Raw genomic sequence first — 25,234 nt, forward strand, 5'->3', positions numbered from 1 at the left:
GGTGCAGGAATGAGTCTGTGGCAGCGGGGTGTGGTTAGGGCGCCGGCTGCTGGACTGAAGGGAGTGGCTCGGCCGGAGGCCAGACAGCTGATCAGAATCAGGTAATCAGTCACTGAATAAAAGCATGTGGTAACCTGGTTCTGGTCTGTCTTGCAGTAGGCTGGATCCTGGAAGGTGTTTTGTGGTTTGTTAAACAATAAACCCCTGTGTTACACCCAAACCCTGCTCTTTCCGTCCCTGTTCAGGTGCCACTGTGAGCCTCTCCGCTCACACCGGGTTCAAAGAGGGACGGAAAGAGCACGGTTTGGGTGTAACACAGGAGTTTAGTGTTTAACAAACCACAAAACACGTTGCCCGTGCGGGATCCTTCACGGGTCCTTTTGCATCCTTCCAGGATCCAGCCTACTGCAAGACAGACCAGAACCAGGTTACCACATGCTTTTAGTCTTGGAGAGAGAGAGAGCGAGAGAGCTAGAGAGAGCACACCTTTATCTATTTAATATAGCCTAGTTGTAAAAAATTAAGTAAGAAATCATTCCAATGTGTACTATAGGACAGTAACAAAAACAAAAAGCAGTTTGAAAGGGGAGTGATTAATAAAATATGCATAAATAAAAAGAAAGAATGCTAACTAGGTAACATAAGATAAGAATAAACCAGTTTAAATGATTTGTTATTGGTTGTGATCATATTCTAAAGATGTTTGGAGTATTGAAAAGTATACAGCTCCCTTTCATCCGAGTGTTGAGAGCTGTATCCATCAATTCATGTTGTGCTTAAAGTGCACCAGATTGATGCATTTCACTTCAACATTTAAAAAAACATCTTCACGGGGGTGCAGGCCCCCGGACCCCCCTAGAGGAGGTGAGGTCCACCCCCAAATAAAGCAGGTTAAAATAATTAAATTGCATACATGTTCTTTTAGTAAACACTGCAAACGGGTCCCACAGACCCAAACAGCACACAAAGGTTAAAGGTCAGCATATCATAATGTTAAAATGTGCTAAATATATACAGTACACTGCAAAAAAAACTAAAAGAGAGGAGTGACAGTAGCTCACGACTTGTTTTATTTTGTGAAAGTAGCTCTCATCCTAAAAAAGGTTGGTGACCCCTGTTATAGAACGATACATTTGACCATTTTAAGCTTGGCCTACCATTTGATTGGAGCGATGAGGAACAGGTGGGGCTTGAAAAGGCCCACCTGTTCAAAGTGGGGAATGACAGAAGAAGTTTGAGAGCCACTGAGTTAATGGGAGAAACAACAGATCATGAAAAGGAAAATATCCTTTATAAATGTCGTATATGCTTCGTTCAACTTCCAGTTCAAGCTAAGATTGAGGATCGAGGAAATGTCAAATAAGAGACTTGGGGTGCATCCTATGTGTTCAAGTGAGACTTATCTACGTCAACACGTCTATCATTAGCCACCTTTAGCTCTGCGGGGCTAATGTGAAGTCGTGTGAACGTGATACAGTTTGTTTGTAGCCTATTTTTAGCTCTGTACTTCTGGTGATAGCCTTCATGCTAAGCTGTGCCTGTATCCTGAGAGTGTGAGTGTGTGTCCTTGCTGACCCTCCACACAGCGGCAGCCGGCCTGCAGCACCCAGGCGTACATGTCCACCCTGGACTGGGACATCAGCTGGTCCCCCATCAGGTAGGTGTTGTGGGACGAGGCGATGAAGTAGTTGCAGAGCGGCTGCTTCATGTCCTGCAGCACGCTGTAGTGCTCCGGGTTGAAGATGTCCCCCGCCGGGCTGCGCATGTAGTTAGTAATGCCTGGAGGAAGAAGGTCAAACAAAATCAAGTTTTTTAAACGGTTTTGACTCCGGAATACAATCTGGAGTAGAGCTTGAAAAGTGGTGTACTGAGGATCAAAGTAAATGTGTTTTAGATTAATTTGGGATATTTTTTTTTTATTCTCAGGTTTGAAATTAGAATAACATTTTAAACCCAACACCTTTTCATCAAATAATCAAATTCTATTATTCATCCACATTACTTGATCTATTGAGATGTAAACTGACAATATAAGTAATTTAATTACTACAAAATGACAGACATAACTCTTACACTAAATCTGTGCAAAACCCCAACAGAAAAAGAAGAAAGAGATTTTAAGAATAAAGTGGTAAGAACAAATTCTACATTTTATAAGAATAATATACAACATTAAATTATTTTACGTCACAAACTATGATATCACAGATTTTATTAGAATTGTTTGTTTAAGTCATTGTTGCACAATAAAATGACTCTTGAAATGACTTGTAAGTATATTTCCAAACAATGTTGTGTATTCCATTCACATTCAAATCTCACAGCTCATAGATATTCTGTCATCAGAGAGATGAGTAGTTCTGAATGTGGTCATTCATAACAAGCTGTTTACACATCAGCCAGTCAGGTTTGATGTATACTGTAGTACTGCCATTTAAAAAAGAATTCTCCTTCCAAAGGGAAAAAAAACAATGATTAAGGTATTACATATCTTTTCTAAGTGGAATAGAAAACATAGTGATAATATTTTTCATACAAGCCTTACTTCAGTAAATTAGAGAGAGGAGTCATCTGCCTATCCATTAAACTACATTACATCGGATTTACCTGACGCTTTTACCCAAAGGCACTTGAGTGCATTAGCATTCATTTAAAGCCAAATCTCATTATGTACTACCAACAGAAGAGAGAATTTACTTAAATGTAAATCCATTTAATTTCCTTTTTAATTGTCTTTTTTGTTCCTGTACACCTTTACACTATACCTACAAAAGCACTAACAAAAGACTAGGGATTTAACAGAATACCACAAATTAAAGTGTGTTCTGTTCAATTAGTTCAAGTGTCACTTGCCTCTGGACAGGCTCTAATGTTGAGTCTCTTTGGACAAAAGCATCTGCCATATGAAGGAGATGTAAGGAAACATTGAGAGAATTTCTAAATTCTCCCCTTGCCGGGAAGCAAAAAGCCCCACTCTGATACAGTACTACTAGGATATTATTTGAATAGCAGAAAACAGAATAATTCATATGTAGGAAGCCTACATGGAACTTCTGTTGCACTGGGTGTAAATGTTATTAAAGTAGGCTTACCATCAATTCCCAGAACTCCTTGCTTCTGGTTCTCGGAGCACGGCTCAAATTTGTTGATAATCTCCAGGCAATGTTCCTTGGTCACCTTGGTCATCTACAAATGATGTACACATATGTAAAACAACAATACTACTGTATGCATTATGCTATAATATACTTAAATATAATCCCCTCGTAAAAAAAGAAAAATCTGGCATCATAATTAATAATAATATCATTTATGATAAGTTAAAGCATCAACCAGTTGTGAGTGCTCCCTACATCCTGGATGCAGAATGCAGCTCTCAAAGCCCCGCCCCCCCATCAGTCAATCACACCCCATGTTGATTATTGAAAAGGGAAGGCAGTCTACCCCTCACCAAGGACTCTGTGCTCGTGTGTCTGTGACCGTTCAAACTATGGGACAGGATCTGGCTCTGGATATTGATGAACACAGAGCAGAGGTATCGGGGGGGGGGGTCTGATACTCTCCACTAAATGTCTCTTAACGCTTGCCGTAAGCAGTCCACAGACTCTGCGTTGTCAGCCTCTTCTGGAAGAGAGCTCCACTCTGATTGTTCTTGTAATAATGAGTGTTTGAAAATGTTGCCAGAAGGGAATATTGGCTCAAGAGTTTCACTTCAGACAGGCTCCAGGTACATAGAGGCATCAACCGCTCAGATTATGGACAATCTAACCAGAACTAAGAACTAACCAATTCGCTCACTCACTTTCACTCAATTCCAAACAATTCAACAGTTCGAGCATTTGTAAGACACTGCTGTCCACCTGAAACATCCAAAGGACAAGGACAAAGTCCACCTAGCGTCTTTTCTGAGCGCCAGTGTCTTTTTTTCATTGATTTCAATGAGAACAGAGCGCATTCCGTCACATGCTGCCGCCAATAGAACAAGTACAGCTTCCAACGGTTGATTTCTGAGTGGTCCACTTCCAATTGAAAATATGTCAACAGTTCAGAAAAGTGCTGTTGATGTCACTGTGGCAATTGGATGGAAAGCTTGTTTTTTGCCGTGTTTTTCACACAGTAACTATCATAACAAAGAGCCAATGTATTGCAGCGACTCTGCCCGGCTGCCCTTGCCGGTGAGTGTGTGACTTTTACTGCGTCCTCCCTCTCTCTACAGCTGTCAGTGGTGTGTGGGAGCAGGATTCTTCATTTTGGTTGTAATAGTGATACAAACATGTCAAACAGATGTATAGTAGCTCAAACAGATTATACAATCCAATGCTAGCCTGTCATATAACAGTGGTGACAGGTTGTCAAGATATCGTTGTCATGGAAACTATAGAAAAAGCACTGGGAGCGTTTATTGGATGAAACACTGCGAGGATGCTCTCCCCTGTGCTTTCTTCCAAAAAAAGCTTCTATGCTGACGGGGCGTTAAAGGCTTGTGCTTTAGTGGGATTCCATGCCATTTTTACATCTCAAAAGAATCTGGATAAAGTTCTGTGTGGAGAGCAAATCCAGACGCTCAGCAGATGTTAGTTCATTGTTACTGTGGATTGGCACCAAAGAGCATGCTGGGAGGCAGAGAGCCTGCAGACTGCTGCCAACCCCCCCCCATTAGCATTAGCATCATATATTTTATTTTATTTGTACAGTTATGACAACCAGTACCTAGTTGGGCTTTAATACCATAAACATTTTAAGTGTGTGTTTTAGTTGCAAAACAATTATACAATTACTATTCACTTTTAAAAACGCTAACATTGAACAATAAGAAGAAGCAGAAGCTTTAGCCCTGAAAGACATTGCTATTGACAGCAGCCATTGCTTGTATAGATGGAGGTGTTGTGGATACATTGTGCTGGGTTTCCTCATTGATTGACGTTGTTCATTATGTGTCACTGTCCGTAGTGCTGAAACAGAGCAGACAGGATGGAGGGACACACACAGAGGGCTGGACGGAACGTGGTTTCAGAGCCTGTTCACTTGTGCCCCTTTTCCACCAAACCAGTTCCAGTTCTAGCTCCGTCCTTGCGCTTTTCTGGTTCCGAACTGGTTCTTCTTTTTAGCCCCACTTGTGTTTCCACCGCTAAGAGCCCGACTGGTGCTGCGTCATGACGTCAACGTCGCTGATTTTCTCCCCGACGTCGCTCACAACAACAACAATGGGGGACTGCGTTGGGTCGATGATCGTGTTGCTTTTAATCATACGAAGCCAGGTTAAATTCAAAAACGACTTCTCCAACCAAATCATTTTCTCCAGAGTGCCGTGGTTCATTGTTTATTAATGTGTTTCAGCGGCATTTACCGACCGCTGCAGTGCTGCTCGTCCACCGGAGTTTAGTCTACCGTTAACTCACGGCAGAGTTTAGTCTCCCGTTAACTCACGGCAGAGTTTAGTCTCCCGTTAACTCACGGCAGAGTTTAGTCTCCCGTTAACTCACGGCAGCGGCCGCTGTAAAGTATTCACTGTCTGACTGTCACACAAGCAGCTGATACATATCCCCAGTTCCCCTTAAGTGAATGTGTGTCAGTCTGAATTGACGCTGTTTGGCATCACAACGCTGTTATGAAAGTTTCTCTGGTATAACATGGGTGATGTTAGCATAGCAACCGAAGCTAAACTGACTACTTGCTAAGCAGTTTTCTACAGGCACTTTTTACCGGCGTATTTTTCATTATGATTCTACTTGTGATAGTCGGACATGACAACCTGTGCAGCCCATGTATTGATTCCATCCGATAGCTGCTATAATAACAAACAAAACGTCTGCCTGCTCTCCACAATGATCAATAACAGCGAACGGATGGTCAAAGTAAGGTACAAATAAACAGAATCACACGAAGCCTGGTTAGTGTTGCCTGACTTTATAAAGTGTGTTTTTTTGTGTGTGGTCGCATATCTTTTCTCAGCGCTACTGCTTGTTACAACTTGTATTTGCCGTACTCGCCATGAACTGTTATTGCTCAGGTTAATCTCGCCCCCCTCTGGCGTAAGTGCGAAGTATTGGTTCTTGGTTCTTAGCGGGCAGCCGAGTGGGGTCAGCTAAGAACCGGTTTTCGCTGCTTAGAGCCGCCTCCGCTGCGGTGGAAACACGAAGAACCAGAGCTTAAATCAGGCTCTAGCCCGGAAAAGGTCCTGGAACCGATTTGGTGGAAAAGGGACATTTGGATGCATGTTAATATAACTTTTAGCCAACATTTCAAATCCCACCATTGTAGCAATGGGTCAGACTGAGGGAGAGAGCTTCAAGCTGCAAACAGCGGATTTGACAATCATTCATATATTCATAATCATTTCAGCCCTCTACATGTATGTTCTTTTGTGAGTGCTCTTCCATTTTCAAACCACAGCCTGATGTTGTTGTTTTTAAGCATTTCTGAGCTCCAATTGTCTTTGGACAATGCAACTTCTATCATCGTGATTTCACACACACTAAGAAGATTAATTGATAGTACATAATACATTTTTCTAAATTGTATTCAGTATTACAAATAGGCTTATATTAATACCAAAACAGGCTGTATATCATGATGTATTGAGAAAACCAAGCCATCCTAAGTAAATCTAATATCCAGCACCCCCATATAGCCAGAATGGAATGATCCTTTGTTTCATGAACCAGTTCCCTGCCACTGAATAGTTGACCATTTATTGTTTAGGAATGTAGGTATGTACCTATAAGTCTACATAAGTCAAATATTAGGTCCAAGACAATTCAATTAATTGTCATATTCAGTCAGGTACATAACAGGATTGTGCGTTTATATAGGAGTTGTTCAATAATATGGAAAGATGATGGAAGTTGGTCACATTATGTTCTCTTCACTCTGACAGACACACAAGGAGAAGACAGAAGCAGAAACTAACAGCGTGTGTAGGTAATGATTCCAGTCTAGACAACACTGCTGCTTCTCTGCATCGTTTCAAACAAATCACTTCACAAAACTGCCTGCAGCAAAGGAGTAGGAGAGCCATCTCGTTCCCAGCAGCAGATCTTAACGCAGAGGATAATTGGAGAGAAATAACGGCCCACCTGAGCGGAGCCGACGGCATAAAACTTCCAACAGAGCCGTCTGCCTCTAAAGAGTCTGTTTCTGCACATTAAAAAGCCTAACAGTGTGCAAATTATCTGAAGGAGCACACACTGGGTGTTTAAAGAAAACGAGCTGTTCCGCCCATTGATTATTTTTCTCTTTCAAGCCACGGTATCATTAGCAAGTTAGTTCTTCATCTGACAGCCCGTTACAAATGCATCTCCAGAGCTGAGATGCTACGATGCTAATTTCCCTGTGTTCATGTCGCGACATTAAGGAACACCTCAGGGGCCCAGTGGCTCCTCGGTTAAGCTCTTGACCTCCCACCATGCACAAGAGCCTTATGGGTATTAAGTCAATACAACTGTGAAAGAGCAGAAACACAAACTTCTGCCTGTAGCAGCACACAAGGGGACATTTCATTTGATTGGTTCAGTGTTCTAAAAGCTTATTTTTCAGGCCCTGAGCACTAAATGGACACTTATTGTCTGCTAATGCTCTAGTAAATTGGGATGATAGCACACACATATTCATGCTTGGTAGGATCATCTCTGTTTTTTGTGAAAAGAAAGTAGCCTTTCAATGCAGCAAATATTTTGTAGCTTGGATTTACATAACATGAAAAGACGTTCAACAACAAGCGTATCTATAGTCAAGATTATTTTCTCCAACCGCACACAGTTTTATTGAAACATTCACAAAAATGTAAAATTAAAAAAATGGAATCATCTAGGTTCCTCCAAGAAAACAGCTGAAACCAGACATGGCTAGCCTAGTTTAGCCCAAAGACTGAAACCATGTTGTTTAGTCGATTTGCTGCTCCATACAGTAAGTGCCACACATTTTTTGTGGCTTGGATTGACTATTTACTAGCTTACTTATGGGCTGGTAAATTGGGATGATGGCAACAGAAATATCCATGCTTGACTGAATCTGTTCTTTTTCTAAAGAAAGTAGCCTTTCAATGCAGCAACTGCTTTATAGCTTGGATTCAAATGTACCACTGATTGCCCGCTAATGTGGGATGATAGCACAAACCAACGCAGTGAAAGCACACTGACTAACATTTAACTGTTTGTTTTTTCTGCACACGAACAGAAATGTTAAAAAATACATGTACAAATATTTGGGAGTTAGAAAGAAGTGGGTTCAGAGGACCTCTACAGCCGCTGCTCATCTCCGCTGCAGATACATGTTTCAGGATCATTACTGACAGTAATACACTCAAATCTACAAACAGACAGGAAACGTCTCTGAATCCTTTCTAAATCAGGGACTTTGTCACAGCAGTTACCTTTTGCTCCGTCTCCAGGAAGCGGGCCAGGTCCTCAGAGTCCAGGTGGTCTTTGTGGTTGCTGTAGGTGATCATGAGGAGGTACAGATCTCTGCGCGTGGACATCATCTTGTAGAAGGAGCAGAACTCCTCGAAGCCCAGCGCCCCCTGGTTATCATCCGTGTCCGCCTCCTACACCGGGTACAAGGAACATTTAGGCTCTTTGCTCTTCGTATTTTAATAACCACCTAAAAACATGCAGGGTGGACAGACTGTTGTTGTTCTACAATCTAAAGCAATTTTCAATATGTTCTGAAACTTAATTTTTTCAAATTTTTTCATACTGTCTGTAGTTATTTTGCCATAGTATTTGAGGTCTTGAAATGAAATATGTCTTGTTCATTAATGTTGAAAATGGGATGATTCACATAACTTTATAAGCTAAGCTTTCTGCCCTCCCAGTTCACCTTTCTTTTTCGCCACCTTTGTGTATACATTGTCTATATTAAAATGTAATTATTTTGAATAAATATATTTATACATATATTTTGTATTTGCTGAAATGACCCATTTACTAAATGTCAATACTTATTCAAAAATCGTCATTCCCTGACATCACATGTCAATAAAATAACTTTCCTCCAGGAATATGCTATTTGTGTTTGTAATGTTGAATGATGAAGCATAATTTGACTTTTTTGTATGTAGTGTTGGTATCTCAGCTATTTATTCATGTGAGTTTCAGACAGTCAGCCTTACTGTTTTTTATTTTTAAATGTACTATGACAATTTAGTCTTGTCATTGTAAAAGAACTGAGACATTTTACTGCAGTTGTAGATTGTAGACAAAACTGTTGAATTCTTAGTCTTGTTTAAGATGAATTATCTGACAAAACCCTTTTTGTCAAAGCCAAGTAAACATCAGAAACAACCTAAGGCTAAAAACCCTTCTGATTTCAGTCTAAGATAAAGAACAATAAGGAACAACATATATTAAAATATGTATATAAACCATGGATTGATTCAACACGAACAAACAATGCCAACAAGATCTTAAAATAATGAAAAACGTCTATGACAGACTGTCGACTGTTACCCCTCTTAATTTCTTGGCTAAGCTCCTGAGGCCATATGCTGCTGCCAGGCCCAGGGCTCCAGTGCTGTTATTATATTAAAATATAACTTTTCATTTAAAATGTGACCACACAAGTATTCTTTATTAACAAGTGTGTAATATTGTTCATTGACCAACATAAAGCTAGTTTGCTAAAATGTTTACTCTAATCTTTGTACTTTCCAACAGCTTCCGGCTCTTTTACCAATGGAAGCTCCAGATGTGTAGCTGTAACGAGCTGGAAAGGAACGAGAGAGCCTACAGAAAGCTTGAACGGTCTCACTGCAGGAGGCCATGCCAGGACCCGTGTCATCCCTGACCCGGTGAACTGAAGCAGTCTGAGACCGCTCCATGGTGAACTGAAGCAGTCTGAGACCGCTCCATGGTGAACTGAAGCAGTCTGACCGGCTCCATGGTGAACTGAAGCAGTCTGAGACCGCTCCATGGTGAACTGAAGCAGTCTGAGACCGCTCCATGGTGAACTGAAGCAGTCTGACCGGCTCCATGGTGAACTGAAGCAGTCTGAGACCGCTCCATGGTGAACTGAAGCAGTCTGAGACCGCTCCATGGTGAACTGAAGCAGTCTGACCGGCTCCATGGTGAACTGAAGCAGTCTGAGACCGCTCCATGGTGAACTGAAGCAGTCTGACCGGCTCCATGGTGAACTGAAGCAGTCTGACCGGCTCCATGGTGAACTGAAGCAGTCTGAGACCGCTCCATGGTGAACTGAAGCAGTCTGACCGGCTCCATGGTGAACTGAAGCAGTCTGACCGGCTCCATGGTGAACTGAAGCAGTCTGAGACCGCTCCATGGTGAACTGAAGCAGTCTGAGACCGCTCCATGGTGAACTGAAGCAGTCTGAGACCGCTCCATGGTGAACTGAAGCAGTCTGAGACCGCTCCATGGTGAACTGAAGCAGTCTGACCGGCTCCATGGTGAACTGAAGCAGTCTGAGACCGCTCCATGGTGAACTGAAGCAGTCTGAGACCGCTCCATGGTGAACTGAAGCAGTCTGACCGGCTCCATGGTGAACTGAAGCAGTCTGAGACCGCTCCATGGTGAACTGAAGCAGTCTGACCGGCTCCATGGTGAACTGAAGCAGTCTGACCGGCTCCATGGTGAACTGAAGCAGTCTGAGACCGCTCCATGGTGAACTGAAGCAGTCTGAGACCGCTCCATGGTGAACTGAAGCAGTCTGAGACCGCTCCATGGTGAACTGAAGCAGTCTGAGACCGCTCCATGGTGAACTGAAGCAGTCTGAGACCGCTCCATGGTGAACTGAAGCAGTCTGACCGGCTCCATGGTGAACTGAAGCAGTCTGACCGGCTCCATGGTGAACTGAAGCAGTCTGACCGGCTCCATGGTGAACTGAAGCAGTCTGACCGGCTCCATGGTGAACTGAAGCAGTCTGACCGGCTCCATGGTGAACTGAAGCAGTCTGACCGGCTCCATGGTGAACTGAAGCAGTCTGACCGGCTCCATGGTGAACTGAAGCAGTCTGACCGGCTCCATGGTGAACTGAAGCAGTCTGACCGGCTCCATGGTGAACTGAAGCAGTCTGACCGGCTCCATGGTGAACTGAAGCAGTCTGACCGGCTCCATGGTGAACTGAAGCAGTCTGACCGGCTCCATGGTGAACAGGGAGAGGACGTCTGTGCTGCTGGAGCCATGCATAGATCCAAAACGACTTTCTCTTTCCACAGAGAAATAATATGATTCTGCATGCTTTTTCTTATTCATACGTCTCACTTATTATAATTTGGTATGGGAATACTTTAATAAAGGCATCCATATTGAAATCCATCACACTTTCGGGTGGAGACTTATCCCGGAGTTCCCCAACAAATTAACTGCTGAACTCGATCCCCCATCCTTCCCTAAAGAATTTCATTATTATCTGACTATAAATAAAGTAACGTCCGTCATATCTCATGCTCCGTTGGTGGGTGTGTTCATTACAACGTAGCTATGCCTAAATCATATCCTGCTTCATCATCAAATGTATTCTAAATGGGATATACATTTCCAAAAGTAAATTCATGCTGTACTGTAGAAGACTTGAAACTAGGTATTGAGACAATAAACTCATCAGGAAAATATTTACTGAGGTAATAAATCAAGTGAGAAGTAGGGTAATTCTCTCGTGGACTTCTATAAAATTAGCCTCCTTTTTGCAACCTCACAATGGCTGGTTGTTGCTAGGTTACAACCAAACTCTCCACTTCTCAAGAGTCAAAAAATGATTAGCGCTTCTTGAGAATCCTGCAAGCAGCCTACAGGAGGGTTAGCAATGGGTCCACTTGTACGGCACTGTACCGGTATGTTGTAATGGAGAGGCTTCCACATCATGTGAAGAACCAAATATCATGTGCAAGGGATTACAGTGGCTTTACTGGAAATGATGTAACCCTAACCTAACCCTAAAACAGAATGAATAGACTACGTTGAATGAGGAAACAGTCATATCGACTGTAGATGATACTAAATTCTAATCATGTGCGTTATGTCGCAAATACCAAATCTGTGTGTTGGATAAGTACATCTCCAGAATGTTGCCATTGGTGTTACTAGTGAACCTTTCATAGATCTGTCCACAGGGCGAGGTTCTAGCTGGTTGCACACATTTATAGTTGTGCCTGAGAAGGCAGCATGAAGTCCCACACACAGAGTACTGAAGTCATGAGTCACTTCTTCTAACTCCAAGTATTGGTGTCAATCTTCTGAATCTTACGTCAAAACTGTCTCCGCTAACAGATTTAGCCTCCCAACAGTAAGCACAGTGTTCTCTGCCTGACACAGCTCATTCACAGGAAGCAAGATGACTCAGAGACAGGGACAACACTTCACGTCACCAGACTCTGCTGCTGGTTTGCATACATGTCACTTAGTTGTCACCAAGTTGTGACACGAGTGACAGATGAATAGAGACAGAATTAATCATATGGCAAGCTTTATTAGACGGAGCTCACAGCAGTGTCTTGTGGCGAGGCTGCAGTGATACACACTCAATTTGCAGTTATCTTTCAAAATAAGAAGTGGTGATGAACATATGGAAAAAAACATTTAACTATCTTTCATTGGGGTATAGGCTATATTGAGTGTTATTTCAAGTATTTTACAAAATAATTATAATTCCTATTAGCCGCTTTCACACCAAGTACTTTGCCGTACTTAGTGCCGGCACTTAGTACCCCCATGGAACTAAGTACAGATCGCGTTCACACCGGGATAAGTTCCTGAGGGAAGATTACGCAAATGAAGCCGCTTCGTCTTCTTCTGCTTTGGGTTTACTGGCAGGCCGCAAACCACTTCACGGCGTATACTGCCACCCGGAGTCCCCGGCCGGAAGTCCCCGGAGTTGCTGGGACTCCCAGCAGCTTCTACTGAAGCCTTCCGAGTAAATCGCCAGAACGCCAACACCTCCTCATCTCCACCGCTCCCATGTTTCTTTTTGTGTTGCCATAAGTTAGTCTCTCTCCGTTGGTGCGCGGGGCTAATGCTAATGCTAATAATGCTAATGCCAGCAAATACAATGGCGGCTTCACAAAACTTTTCAGAGTTTTACGGGGCGTGGTTTGCAATTCGCCCAGCCAATCGAAATTGGTACTTTTTTCTCCCTAGGATAGTCCCACCTCTCTAGCAGGCACTACAAATGGGGGTAAAAGTTCTCGGAACTAAGTACTCTTTTTGGTGTGAACGCAAAATAAGGGGTACTAACGGAACTAAACGGGAAAAGTACGGGGAAAAGTACTCCGGTGTGAATGCGCTTTTTGATTCTTAATAATAAATGCTGATAAAATATCCACTGCCTAGCTTTTTGGGATTTCTAGTGCATTTCCAGGTCTTCATAAAATAATGTACTTGTACCACAAAATGCATTTCAACTCTCTGTTGTTTTTTCAACTCTTCTTGTTGTGAAGTTTCCATGTTATAGTGTGTTCATGATTTAATGGGACATTTGAGAGATAAGGCATCCTGGTGCTCATACAGGAAAATCATAAAATGCTGTAAAAGGGAAATGTGGATAAAACAACTACGGATAATGTGGATTAAATTATTCAATAGCACTAGCTTCACTTAGGTTTGGACAAGTTTAGAAAAAAAGGCAGTGTACTCTATTATGTAATATTCATTTGGTATCAAACTGTTAACGATAAATGAAGTACTTGAGGTACTATAAGAGCATTCATGTCGGTGCAGGTATTCCCTACACTGTTCATCCTTCCTCAGCATATTACTGAGGGACTCATACCAGATGCGTTTAGTCACTTAGTGGTGGAACCAAACTGATGACAGTTACATTACATTTGAACTTTAATGAACTCAGTTATACCTCTGATTTATTAGCACTGTTGGGACCCGTCGTTAATCTATGGGTTCATGTACAGGCTATTCCAGGACGATACTCTTGCAATGAATTATGAGACATACTTGACTGGCACTAAATAAACATCACATGACTATCATATTTGGTATCAATTGTAATTAAAACGGATTACTTTTAGATTTCTGCTCTCAACTGTTTTTGTATTTTATATCAGTCTTTTTTCATTATATCTTCTTCCTTCCAACCTCATTATTATTATATTTGTTTGATTTATGTGATGTCTACAGCCTGTGACACAGCAATTTCCCTTTTGGGATCAATAACCCAATCTTCACTTTTGTCTATCTATGTTTTGCAAATGTTAAATAATATGATTAATCTTTTCTTCTTCTGCCATCTCTTTACCTGTTGTTGTTTTAACCTGTGAGAGCAGACCTGACTTGACTTTCTGTGAGAGGCTATAGCATCAAAAAAGTGGTATTATATGAAACCTGGCCAAACGTAAAAAATCCATTGCCACCAAACATGCCATGCTAGATTGTTGGGAAGAAGGCAAATTACGCTCCAAACTAAAATGATGCATATTCTAAAAATACTCTATTCTGCGTTAAAGGTCCCTGAACAGTCTTAGAACTGCATACATTAGGAATGACTACCAAGCTGACACTCTTGTGGATCCAATAAGCCCAATTGTATTCATATGCCAGGATCTATAGTCCCTATAGTAGCAGTCTCATTGTATTGTGACTGTTTTTATGATTGAATGTTGCCGTGTCCCAACTGGCGGCCGAGCCAACTGAACATTGTGTTCCCGAGTTGTGCGTGAATGGAACTGTAGGTGTTGACACCTCATTCCTCACTATAGGGTTTATCATTATATTTTAACGTCCGTTTACAAATATAAACGGCGCACAGATAGATTATTCACAGTATTGTTGCAGTAGTGTTCTGTAATAAGTTTGGCTGACGGCTAAATATTAGTACATTTACTTCATGTTTGTTTTGAATGTCGTTTCATGTAGCTTTGTAACAAACGGCTGTTATAACTCTCCAGTAACGTGACGTTGTCGCTGGCAGTGTTAACTTTCATGGCGCCATCACAATTACTACGTGTTGTATAAATCTCACTTGCTGCGAAGAGAGACCTCTTGCAGACATTTTGAGTATTGTTTTTATACTGTGTAGCTTACTGTTTAAGTGTCGTTTAGCATTTCTAGCAGCACATTTTTCATGCTATTTTGTATCTAATGAGACTGTTTTTTTAAACATGTCGTTGCTCTATTAAATGAACCGTTGTGAGCTGTAGGATAATCAAAGCTTCATGACACTATTTCAACACATAAAAGAAACTTAGGGAATTCATTGGATGTATGGCTTTCATAGGTATATTGAAAATATGGGGGTTTATTAGGAGTTTTCACAACAGAAATGCAAAAAGAAAATGCATTTATGTATATTTTGTCTTCACTGATTAACAGAATTGCCTGGTGCATCGTACATATCCTGATTAATGTTAAGATATTTGCTCTGACATGTGATCAGATTTTCCTTGTCACAGACTGAGCAGTGAAGGAGTTCAAACTTTAGGAGGTGCACAGGTTTCTCTCCACTGTAAGTAGGTTAAGCCGGTAAAACAACGGAGAGATTGTCAACACACAAATCTCCATTAGTGTCCACAGACAGGCACAGGGCCAGATCAGTCCCTGGTGTGTTTACCCTGCATTACACCAGAGACCATCTGTGTCCCAGCAGCACCATATGGGTGAGCGTCATCAGGCCGCTGGACTTAAATGGCTCGCTGCCCGGGTGGGGGGGTGGGGCTGAAGAACACGCTTCAGACGGCAGCATGCTGATCCTCTGCTGCGGAGCACAGGCTGAGAGTCTGAGCTGAGAGTCTGCCAACATCTGCAGCCATCAGTCAAAGAGTCTTGACAACCTGCCAGGAAGTACACTGCAGACTCTAGTGACCTGATGAGGCCGTTTACAGTCTAGACCGCTGTGTGCTGCTCGTTAGCTATAAAGCTTTATTACATTTAAAACGGATTATTAGTTATTCCTTTTAGAGTTTAAAGTCGTAAGCATGCTTTGTGAGTCAGTTAAATCCCATCATTAAATCCACCTGTTGTGTGTTGCTCTAATAGACCTTCCTAACCAAATGTACCTCCAGCTTTGAGGTTTTAGGCCAAGCCTTCCTAGTTTGGATTCTCTAGATCAGTGATTCTCAAATGGGGTTACGCGGACCCCTAGGGGTACGTTGGGGTACTGCAGGGGGTACGTGAGATTTTTACAAAAAAGTTAAAGGTAGGGTAGGTAAGTTTGAGAAACCGGCTCGAGATCGCTAGAATTTGAAAATACACAACCGGAGAAAATCTGCCACTTCCTTAGAGAGCCCCTCCTCCAACACACACGAACGTGCACATGACCAATGAGGGCACGAGATAAGTTTGTGCACAGATGGAAGGCTGACAGGCAGGGAGGCCATCCAGTTATTTTAGCCGGGCCGGCTAAAATGATTGGTCGTGCTTTTTACAGTACTACGGCTTCCACAGATGATATTTTTTTATTGATTTTTTGTCAAAGCACTTCAGATATTCATTGCTATCGAGATGTTAAGAGCATTCCATGGAATATAACAAAAAGTGTATCTCGAGCCGGTTTCTCAAACTTACCTACCCTAACTTTAATAAAAAAAAATACCATGCATGATTACAAAAATAATCTTAGTACAATAAGTTAAATAGAAAACACGATGTTATATAAAATATTCCTAAAAAAAAAAAAAAACTCCTTGGAAAAATCTGTTTAAAAAAAAAATGTGTTCTTTTTTTTCATGCATAAAGATGAAAATATCCTTAGTTTGTTGTAATTCATGCATAAAGGAGTTAATAAATCACACACTGATGGAACATCACTATATTGTAATTATTTATATAGGCTTTTACTATCAAAAATGTTTGGGGTCGGTCAGGGCTGAGAAAATGTTTCAAAGGGGGTACATTACTGAAAACAGTTTGAGAAGCACTGTATGATAAAAAAGGAGCTTCGAGGCTTCCTTTATTATCTACTTTAGCTTAGGAAACACTGGACCATCCTTTATGAAAGGAAAGGAGAAAATGCTGTCTCACAATACCTTGTGGCCGCAACATTTACCATAACACAATATTCGGCAAACAATACAAATCATACAAACAACCGATCATGGCCAACAAACGCAGATGATGTACTGCTGTACTTATTAAGCATTTTTGATCCTATTCCATATCTTATGCTTATATGTTTTAAACTTTCAACACTATATTAAACCTAAAGGCAAAATATGAACACTGATTACTGTAAAATGAGCAAATAAAGTAAATAATTCCTGTCTTACCTTGAACATCTGTTTGACCTTCTGTCGGGGTAGGTTGACGTTGAGTTTGTGCAGCAGCTGCATAACCTCTCCGATGCTGAGGCTGCTGTCACCGTTCTTATCGGCCTCCGTGAAGGTCTGCTTCAGCCATGTGACCACACCGAGGGTTAAGGAAAGGTGGACGCTTTGTAGAGAGCTGCATGAATGAGTTCCAAAAGCCAGAAATGAGTTAGCATTTCACCACTTCCGTTTCCCTTGTCGACGTCATTCAATGTCAAAAAAGTATTTTTTGTTAGAAGCCTGAAATAGGAATAGGGTCTATGGTTAACAACAACTTTAGAGATTTTCATGTTTTGTTCTATGACATAAAACAAGTCGGTAAGTACCCCACTGGTGAAAAACAGCTGATGCTAACACATGGCTAAATGACACTGCTAAGCGCCATTAAGGCGAACATTAGCTGCCTTTAGCTTAGCGGTGGTGATGGCAGCCGTACGACAGGGATGTAGTTAGAAATTCAATGATCTCTACATTATATACACAAATATATATTTACAGGTGGTTGCACCCTGAAATCACCAGCCCATGTGTGAACCCCCCCCCCCCCCCCTCGCCCTTTCTGTATGGCTGAAGGATATTGGTCTCGGGTGCGCTGCCTCTTGGCCAGGCTGTCCTCGTCACTGATGCCGGCCATCAGGTACTTGAGGCCGGTGATCCAGGTGCGGGCCTCCTCCCCGGTGCCCGACACCAGGTCCAGGGACTCCATGTGCTCTCCGTAGTACAGGCTGAAGCAGCAGTTGGGGTCGAAGCTGCCCTCGGAGTAGCGCTGGAAGATCTCCGACTGCTTCCCCTCACACACCTCCTGCACAGAGTCCACGGAGACTGATGGAGAGACAGGAGGTCAGTGGTGGAATGTAACTAAGTGCTTTTATTTGAAGGAATACATTATCTCCAATATCATCATATCTATATCAATTACTGAATCATCCAGCAGTTTATTAGGTATTTTATTTACAACACTTCCGTATAAACGGGATCGTGTCTGTGCTGTGTGAGACATGATAAATGTGTTTAAAGACTTTTCGCTTTATTTGTTTTCCCGATTCTAAGTTTAAAATGGAGGCATGTGACAGAAAACGTTTTCATTAAGGGGCCCTTTTATACTTTTTGGAGTTTTCCCATTTCTTGTAATGTGTTGTAAATGGTCTGCAAGGCTAAAACCCCTGTGTTCCTTCCAGAGGGAGTTTCTCTCCCACACATTTTATTTCAATAACATGCTATTTTATACCTGTACTGACCTACATTACAGAGCGAATATTTTTACAATACAACCTTAGGAAAAATGTAAATCAGCGAAGACACTTAGTGGAGGTGGAGTCACCTAATGGGTTTTGCTTTTGATACTTTCAGTACATTTTTGCTGATAATACTGTGCAAGTGCATTTTTGAATGCATGACTTATTTGGTAATTAACTATTGGTGTGTGGTGTTGCAACTTTTCTCTATTCTTCCTCCTCCCATAGAGTAGGTAGATCCAGAATATGTTAAGCCTTGTGGAGGCCTATCATCAATCGCTGATAGAAAATGAAACCTATTTAAAAAAACAAGCAAAACTCAGGATAATGAAACCAACATTCCCTTCTGCAGTCTTCAGCACTGTATTGGTTTTCACAATTTCCACAAATTGCATTTCTGGCAACATAGTGAATTAATTGTAGTGGACAAAGGGATGGTTTAATGGGGAAATGATTCCATCCTATTTCAGGCTCTGTGATACGGAGGATTACAAATAGTCAACTCAATGAGCAGTGCCCAGAGTGCTCTGTTTATTTAGGATGCAACATTTATGAGATGGTAATGATATTTTACCGGAAGACACTGCCTCCAGTCATTAATTAGATTTCCCCATGACGGCGAGCACACGATAAGTACTCCTGTTGTGAGCTCAGCCCACGTGCTAATTGGGAAATTTAGTGGAAAAGTATCATTCAAATCTTTCTTCGTTTCAGTCATACACAGTACGAGGATACATTATACACACTCATTCCTCCTGCAGCTATAGAAACACACACCCTCCCCCGGGCTGTTTGGTACACACCCTGAGGTGTGCGTGTGCGTGTGTTGGATGTCAAAGCTGCTGTGTGTGCTCCCATGTGGTTGTCAGTGCTCCTCTCTATCTCACAGATAGACCTGGCAAGACTTGACGTGTATTATGTGACAGTCTGATCAATATTGAATCCAACAAGACTGAACACAACGTCTGCAGCCATGCCAGTGGCTCTACACGGGTATATGTATGCACAGCAGTACTTACATACAGAGGCCACACACACACACACACACACACACACACACACACACACACACACACACACACACACACACACACACACACACACACACACACACACACACACACACACACACACACACACACACACACACACACACACACACACACACACACACACAACACACACACACACACACACACACACACACACACACACACACACACACACACACACACACACCACACTACACACACACACACACACACACCACACACACACACACACACACCACACACACACACACACACACACACACACACCACACACACACACACACACACACACACACACACACACACACACACACACACACACAAATCTGGGGTTAAGAACACATTGAAACAAACTGACCTTCTGATTGGTGTAATTACTACTAAGATGTCCAACAATATAATCAGTAACGTAATCTGAGTATCAAAATGTAAAAGTAATGTAACCTGATTACTTTGTTACTTTTGGATTACCTCAATATCGAATGCAATGCAAATAAATATAAGAGAAAATAAATAATCATTAATAAGATGTTTTCAAAAAAAAATTCAAGTGTATTATGTAATACAACAGAACAATGTGACCTTAGAAAAGAAGAAACCAAGATATTTAGAATAAAAAAAACTACTACTACTACTACTTACAATTATTTAATAAAAAAGGAGCCACACAGGGTTAAAAAAATGTTAAGACTTTGATTAGTCTTTATTTATGTGCTTTTTCCAGTGTAGTATTTCCAGTGTTCTAGTTTGTTCTTATCTCAAAATGGTGTTTCATGTCTGGATGTTGACCTAAATTATTTGACGTTAGACAAAGCACACACTGATATTCTGATGTTAATTTATATTAGTTATTTTTCCACACATGTTGAATTCAAAGTATTTATTCACTTCTTAATGTATCTATCTGAAACCAAATCAGGCCATTTTTGTCAAAATATCCAGTTCCATTCGACCATGTCTTGACTGAAGGACAATGGATTTGTTGTCAGCTGTTTGCGTACATTTCCGTTTGGGTTGTTGGTTATTGTTTGGGGCGGGAAAGAAGAGTGAGTGTAACACAGAGCTTATAGAGGACAGCAGATCAATCCTACTCCAGTCTCAGATGATCAGAAGAATGCTGTGGGTGGATTAAGAGATATTAAGTCACTGGTGTGCGGAATAATCTTATTTACCTTCATGCAAAAAAATATGGGGTTTCATAGGAGTTATTACGAAGATTGTATAGATATTTTTGTTTGACTTAACCTTTTACTTATCCAACCCTAAAGGTTTAAGGACACATTCTGTGATTTAGCTTGAATGTCTTTAAATAAAGCCCCAACCCCCCTGTCATTTCCATTTAGTGGCAAGTGTGTGGAGGACACTGTTTGGGCAGATTAAAGCTGATGAATAATTAAGTCGGCTTAAGAAGCTTATTAAATCCTGGGCTACAGAGGAGGCAGAGCGACAGGAAACTGATCCCTAAGTCCCCGGAGACGCTCTCACGGCGAGCGCTGCTAAGACCCTCCTCTGCCTTCTTTCATTCTAAAACACTGCAGGAAGTTGTTTGTTTGCCTGTTGCAATGAACCTGTGTGCAGGGGAAATACATGTCCAGTTCTAAATAACAAGAACACTTCCAAGCCTGAGGGAATGCTTACTGTAGGAGCAACATCTAAATGGTCCAAATACTTTCCAGATTCATGATAGCACTTATCCTAACACCACAAGGTAATGGCTCTGTTCCTCCACAGTATCCTGCAGCAGTTCCAGGCCCAAACCAATGTGGGGGTTTGTTCATATGGATTTTGGGTTTCCTGTTAGATAAGATCAATCAAGATCAAATTGGAAAAAATAACTAATTGCAATTATGATGACTGATATTGCAATTGCGATATGTTTTTGATATCGGAAATTTTGATAATTATTGTATAATTGGAACATGCATTCAATGATTATAGAGTGGCGAAGTCACGCCCATCTACTTCCGGTCCATGGGACCTTATTTCGGAAAAATAATGTATTGAAGTCAATGGAGAGAGAAAACTTATCTTTCGATCCCGTTTGAATTGTGCCATGAATTACACAGATGATGTTTGTCAATCTTAAAAAATCATTTCCATGTCAAAAAAGTCACAGTTTGTCGTAAAACTGTTGAAATATAAGACTATGAAAAATACGTAACTAGAAAGACTACAAATCCCAGAGTCGCGTAAGTGATGTCACAATTGTTTTCCTCCACTAAGAGATAGCTAAGATCAGCGCCATATAGATATAATCTATCTATATGGCGCTGGCTAAGATAAGATAACTTTAACAAGATGCCTGTGTGCTTAGTACCAGGTTGTTATTATACCAGCAATGGGTCTTGCTCGTTCTTTCGCTTCCCGTCTGATGAAAGGACCAGGAGTGTCTGGATCAAGCTAGCTAGTAGCTAGCACGTTAGTTAGCATTACAGCCTTGTCATTTTTATTAGCCTTAACATGAAGTAACATTAAGTAACCCAAAATGTTAAACAGTAAGAGTAGTAGTCATATTTCGTGAACCCTTTGAAGAGTACTGTCACCGGTGTGATCATTCTATAATACACAATTTAAGCCCGGGGGAGAAATGCTAACGCTAACGCTAGCGATCTTCTCTACTTCATGCTATCTGCACAAATGGTTGACATTAAACATTAAAACGACCAGGCAGTTCAGAGAGAATCAAAGGAAGGCAGGTAGGCAGCTTTGCATGACATTCTTCAGGACGTGTTTCATTGTGGTGATAGTGAGGGTAGCCAATCGTTTTGTTGACAAGACAGTAGTGACGGCCATCTTGGTGACGTGTGTTGTTGACCAGAGATGTAGTTCATTGAGTGTTTCACACAAACAAATGTGTTACTTCACAGTTTTACGACACTTTTTTTTTTTTTACTTGCAAAATTATCTTTTAAATTGACAAACAACATATGTGTAATTCGTGGCACAATTCAAACGGGATCGAAAGATAATCTTTCTCTCTCCATTGACTTCAATACATAATTTTTCCGAAATAAGGTCCCATGGAGGTCCACCGGAAGGGGAGGGACTTCGCCACTCTATTGTGATTGTTTGAAGGGGATCTGTACCAAAAAGGGGCCTCCTTTTCAGGTGTATATCAGTATTTAGGCCTCTACTGTGAAATGTCTCCATGCTTTAATGTTCAAAAAGCTCTTTATTTTTCTCATACTGCCTGTGCTGCAGCACTTCTTTTCACCCTCTGTCTGAAACCAGAGCCCAGTCTGCTCTGATCTTAGCTGGCCGGCTATGTTGTGATTGGTCAACCAATGGAATAGATTAAGTAGAATATGATTTGTAGGGTGGGATTTCTCTGCAGCACCACAATACTTCATCAGAATGAAATGCACTATTTAATAAATATTGTGTATGTATGTTTTAATTTATAAATGTGCTAACAGTTGTTTGTTCTTTCACTTACTGTAGGTGTGTGACTATGTGTTTTTGCACTTAAGAGCTGCACAGAGGCAACACCCTTTCCTAACACATAAACTATGGCACACATGACTTTTCATAATTCTGAACTGCAACTACATTGCCCTCCGCAGGACAGATTGAAAGCAGTTCCCTGGTGACTGTAGGGGGAAGAACACACTCACTCTTGGCCTTCTCGTTCTTGCGTGAGGGCCTCCAGCGGATGCAGGACTTGTGTTCGTCCAGATAGAAGAAGCGCACCAGTCCCTTGGAGCCGCCGCGGAGCTTCACCATCTGGGTCCCCATCTGCATGGAGCTCATACATTTCTCCACTGCAGGCGAGAAAAAACAGACAAAAAAAAGGTTGTCAGAAGGGAAACCACTGGAGCAAAGCAGAAATCAAATGTGCTTGCACAACATGATTTCATTCACAAGGCTGAGCGTGTGTTTGCTAAAAACCTCCATCCGGGCTCTCATGTAACACACAGTTATTTACTTATACACCCACAGGAACACCAAGCTATGCAGATGCATTGGATGCGCCTGTCACTGCTGACGGGGGCTGCTGGTCCCGTGGGAGGAAGAGAAAGGGAGAGAAGATAGATGACAACGAGAGGCAATTCCTACACAAAAGCCCTTTAACAAAATCTCTACTTCACACTGCACGGAACAACAGAGAAAATCAATACGAGCAGGAGATCTTTTCTAATGTGGGGGATTTTCATGGCGGCTTAAAGTTAAAGGTCCCATGTCATGGCCATTTCTACTGATCATAATTCCATTGTTGAGGTCTACTAGAATAGATTTATATCGTTCAATGTTCCAAACTCACATTGGTTTCTCATACAGCATCTCTGTATAGTGTGTGTATTCACTCTCTGTCCTACACGCCTTGTTGGAGCTCCTGCCCCCCCCTCCCTATGAGCCCAGTGTGCTCTGATTGGTCAGCTCGCCCACTCTGTTCTGATGAGTCCACCACCGTTACAGCGGAACATCAGTGATTATGTGTTACAATGGCGTTTGTTAGCAACCAGAAAATGACAGCAGTAATGACAAACAGATGAGAATGCTGCGTGGGGTCTGGGTGCCGTGTTGGCGGGACGTTGCGCGGCTCGCTGCTGCGAGGAGCGGACAGTGTGAGCTCTATTACTGGTGTCGTTTCCTGGTTGCTGCGAGGGGTCTGCGAGACAGCGAGACATCGTGAAACTCAGCCTGAACTCAGCCTGAGCACCATGGACGCAGGAAGGGGGGGTGCTGAGGGGGCTGCAGCACCCCCATCTGCGAGGCTCCACTAGCTGATTAAATTAAAGTTATTTTTATGTAACAAGACAACAGGAAAATAGACCAACTTCATTTATTTCAAAGCACTGTGAGTATTATTGATTTCCCCATTTTGTGTGTTTCTTAAATATTAGCAGGGGGGATAAACTTCAGCAGCAGTATAAATACTTGTATGCCAAGAACATTGTTCTTTATTCCCAGGTGTTTTGACCCTTACAGACATTTTGTCCCTGGCACCTCGACTACCATGCAGGTGAAGTTAGAAATCCCCACCATAAATCACACTAAACTAAGTATAAGACCAAATGATTGCACGTTAAATCATGTTTTATGATGCTAATTCACTCAACATCACCAACACTGCACTCTCCTGGTCGAAATCCTACCTCACCGACAGACATCAGTTTATCAACATCAACAACTGCACCTCCTCCACTGCTCCTCTGTACCAAGGCGTCCCCCAGGGTTCGGTGCTTGGCCCCCTCCTCTTCATTCTCTACATGCTCCCCCTTGGCAAAATCATTCGTCGCCACAACCTTCAATTTCACTGCTACGCCGATGACATCCAACTTTATATCTCATCAAAAACCATCACCCCCACAACACACTCCACTTTCACCAACTGTCTCTCAGAAATAAAAGCATGGATGCAAACAAACTATCTCCAACTGAACAGTGTCAAATCAGACATCATCGGCCCCCCATTCCGTACCAAAACCATCCAGAATGTCAACTTCATTGACAGCCACACTCTATCCACCCCCTCACATCCGCAACCTCGGAGACATCTTCGACAGTCAGCTCAAATTCAATCACCACAATCACATCACCAGGACTGCCTTTTTCCACCTCAAAAACATTGCCCGTCTCCGCCCATCACTCTCCTCCTCGACTCGACTACTGCAATAGCATCCTACGGTATACCATCCAACCTCCTCAATAAACTCCAACATATCCAGAACTCTGCTGCCCGCCTCCTCACCCACACCCGCTCCCGAGACCACATCACTCCCGTCCTCCAGAACCTCCACTGGCTC

At 42.0% G+C, this 25,234-nt stretch overlaps 1 protein-coding gene across 1 annotated transcript in view; it reads right to left on the reverse strand.

Annotated features, from left to right (window-relative positions):
* The window catches only part of plch2a (phospholipase C, eta 2a), a 243,904-nt gene that overhangs the window by 46,401 nt on the left and 172,269 nt on the right, over positions 1–25,234 (reverse strand). The window contains 6 exon segments of the mRNA XM_034145637.1: positions 1,576–1,779; positions 3,093–3,186; positions 8,372–8,542; positions 17,162–17,291; positions 17,779–18,022; positions 23,102–23,248. Coding sequence (XP_034001528.1) covers positions 1,576–1,779; positions 3,093–3,186; positions 8,372–8,542; positions 17,162–17,291; positions 17,779–18,022; positions 23,102–23,248 — 990 coding nt within the window.

This window comes from Trematomus bernacchii, unplaced genomic scaffold (genome assembly GCF_902827165.1).
Source record: "Trematomus bernacchii unplaced genomic scaffold, fTreBer1.1, whole genome shotgun sequence".
NCBI lineage: Eukaryota > Metazoa > Chordata > Actinopteri > Perciformes > Nototheniidae > Trematomus > Trematomus bernacchii.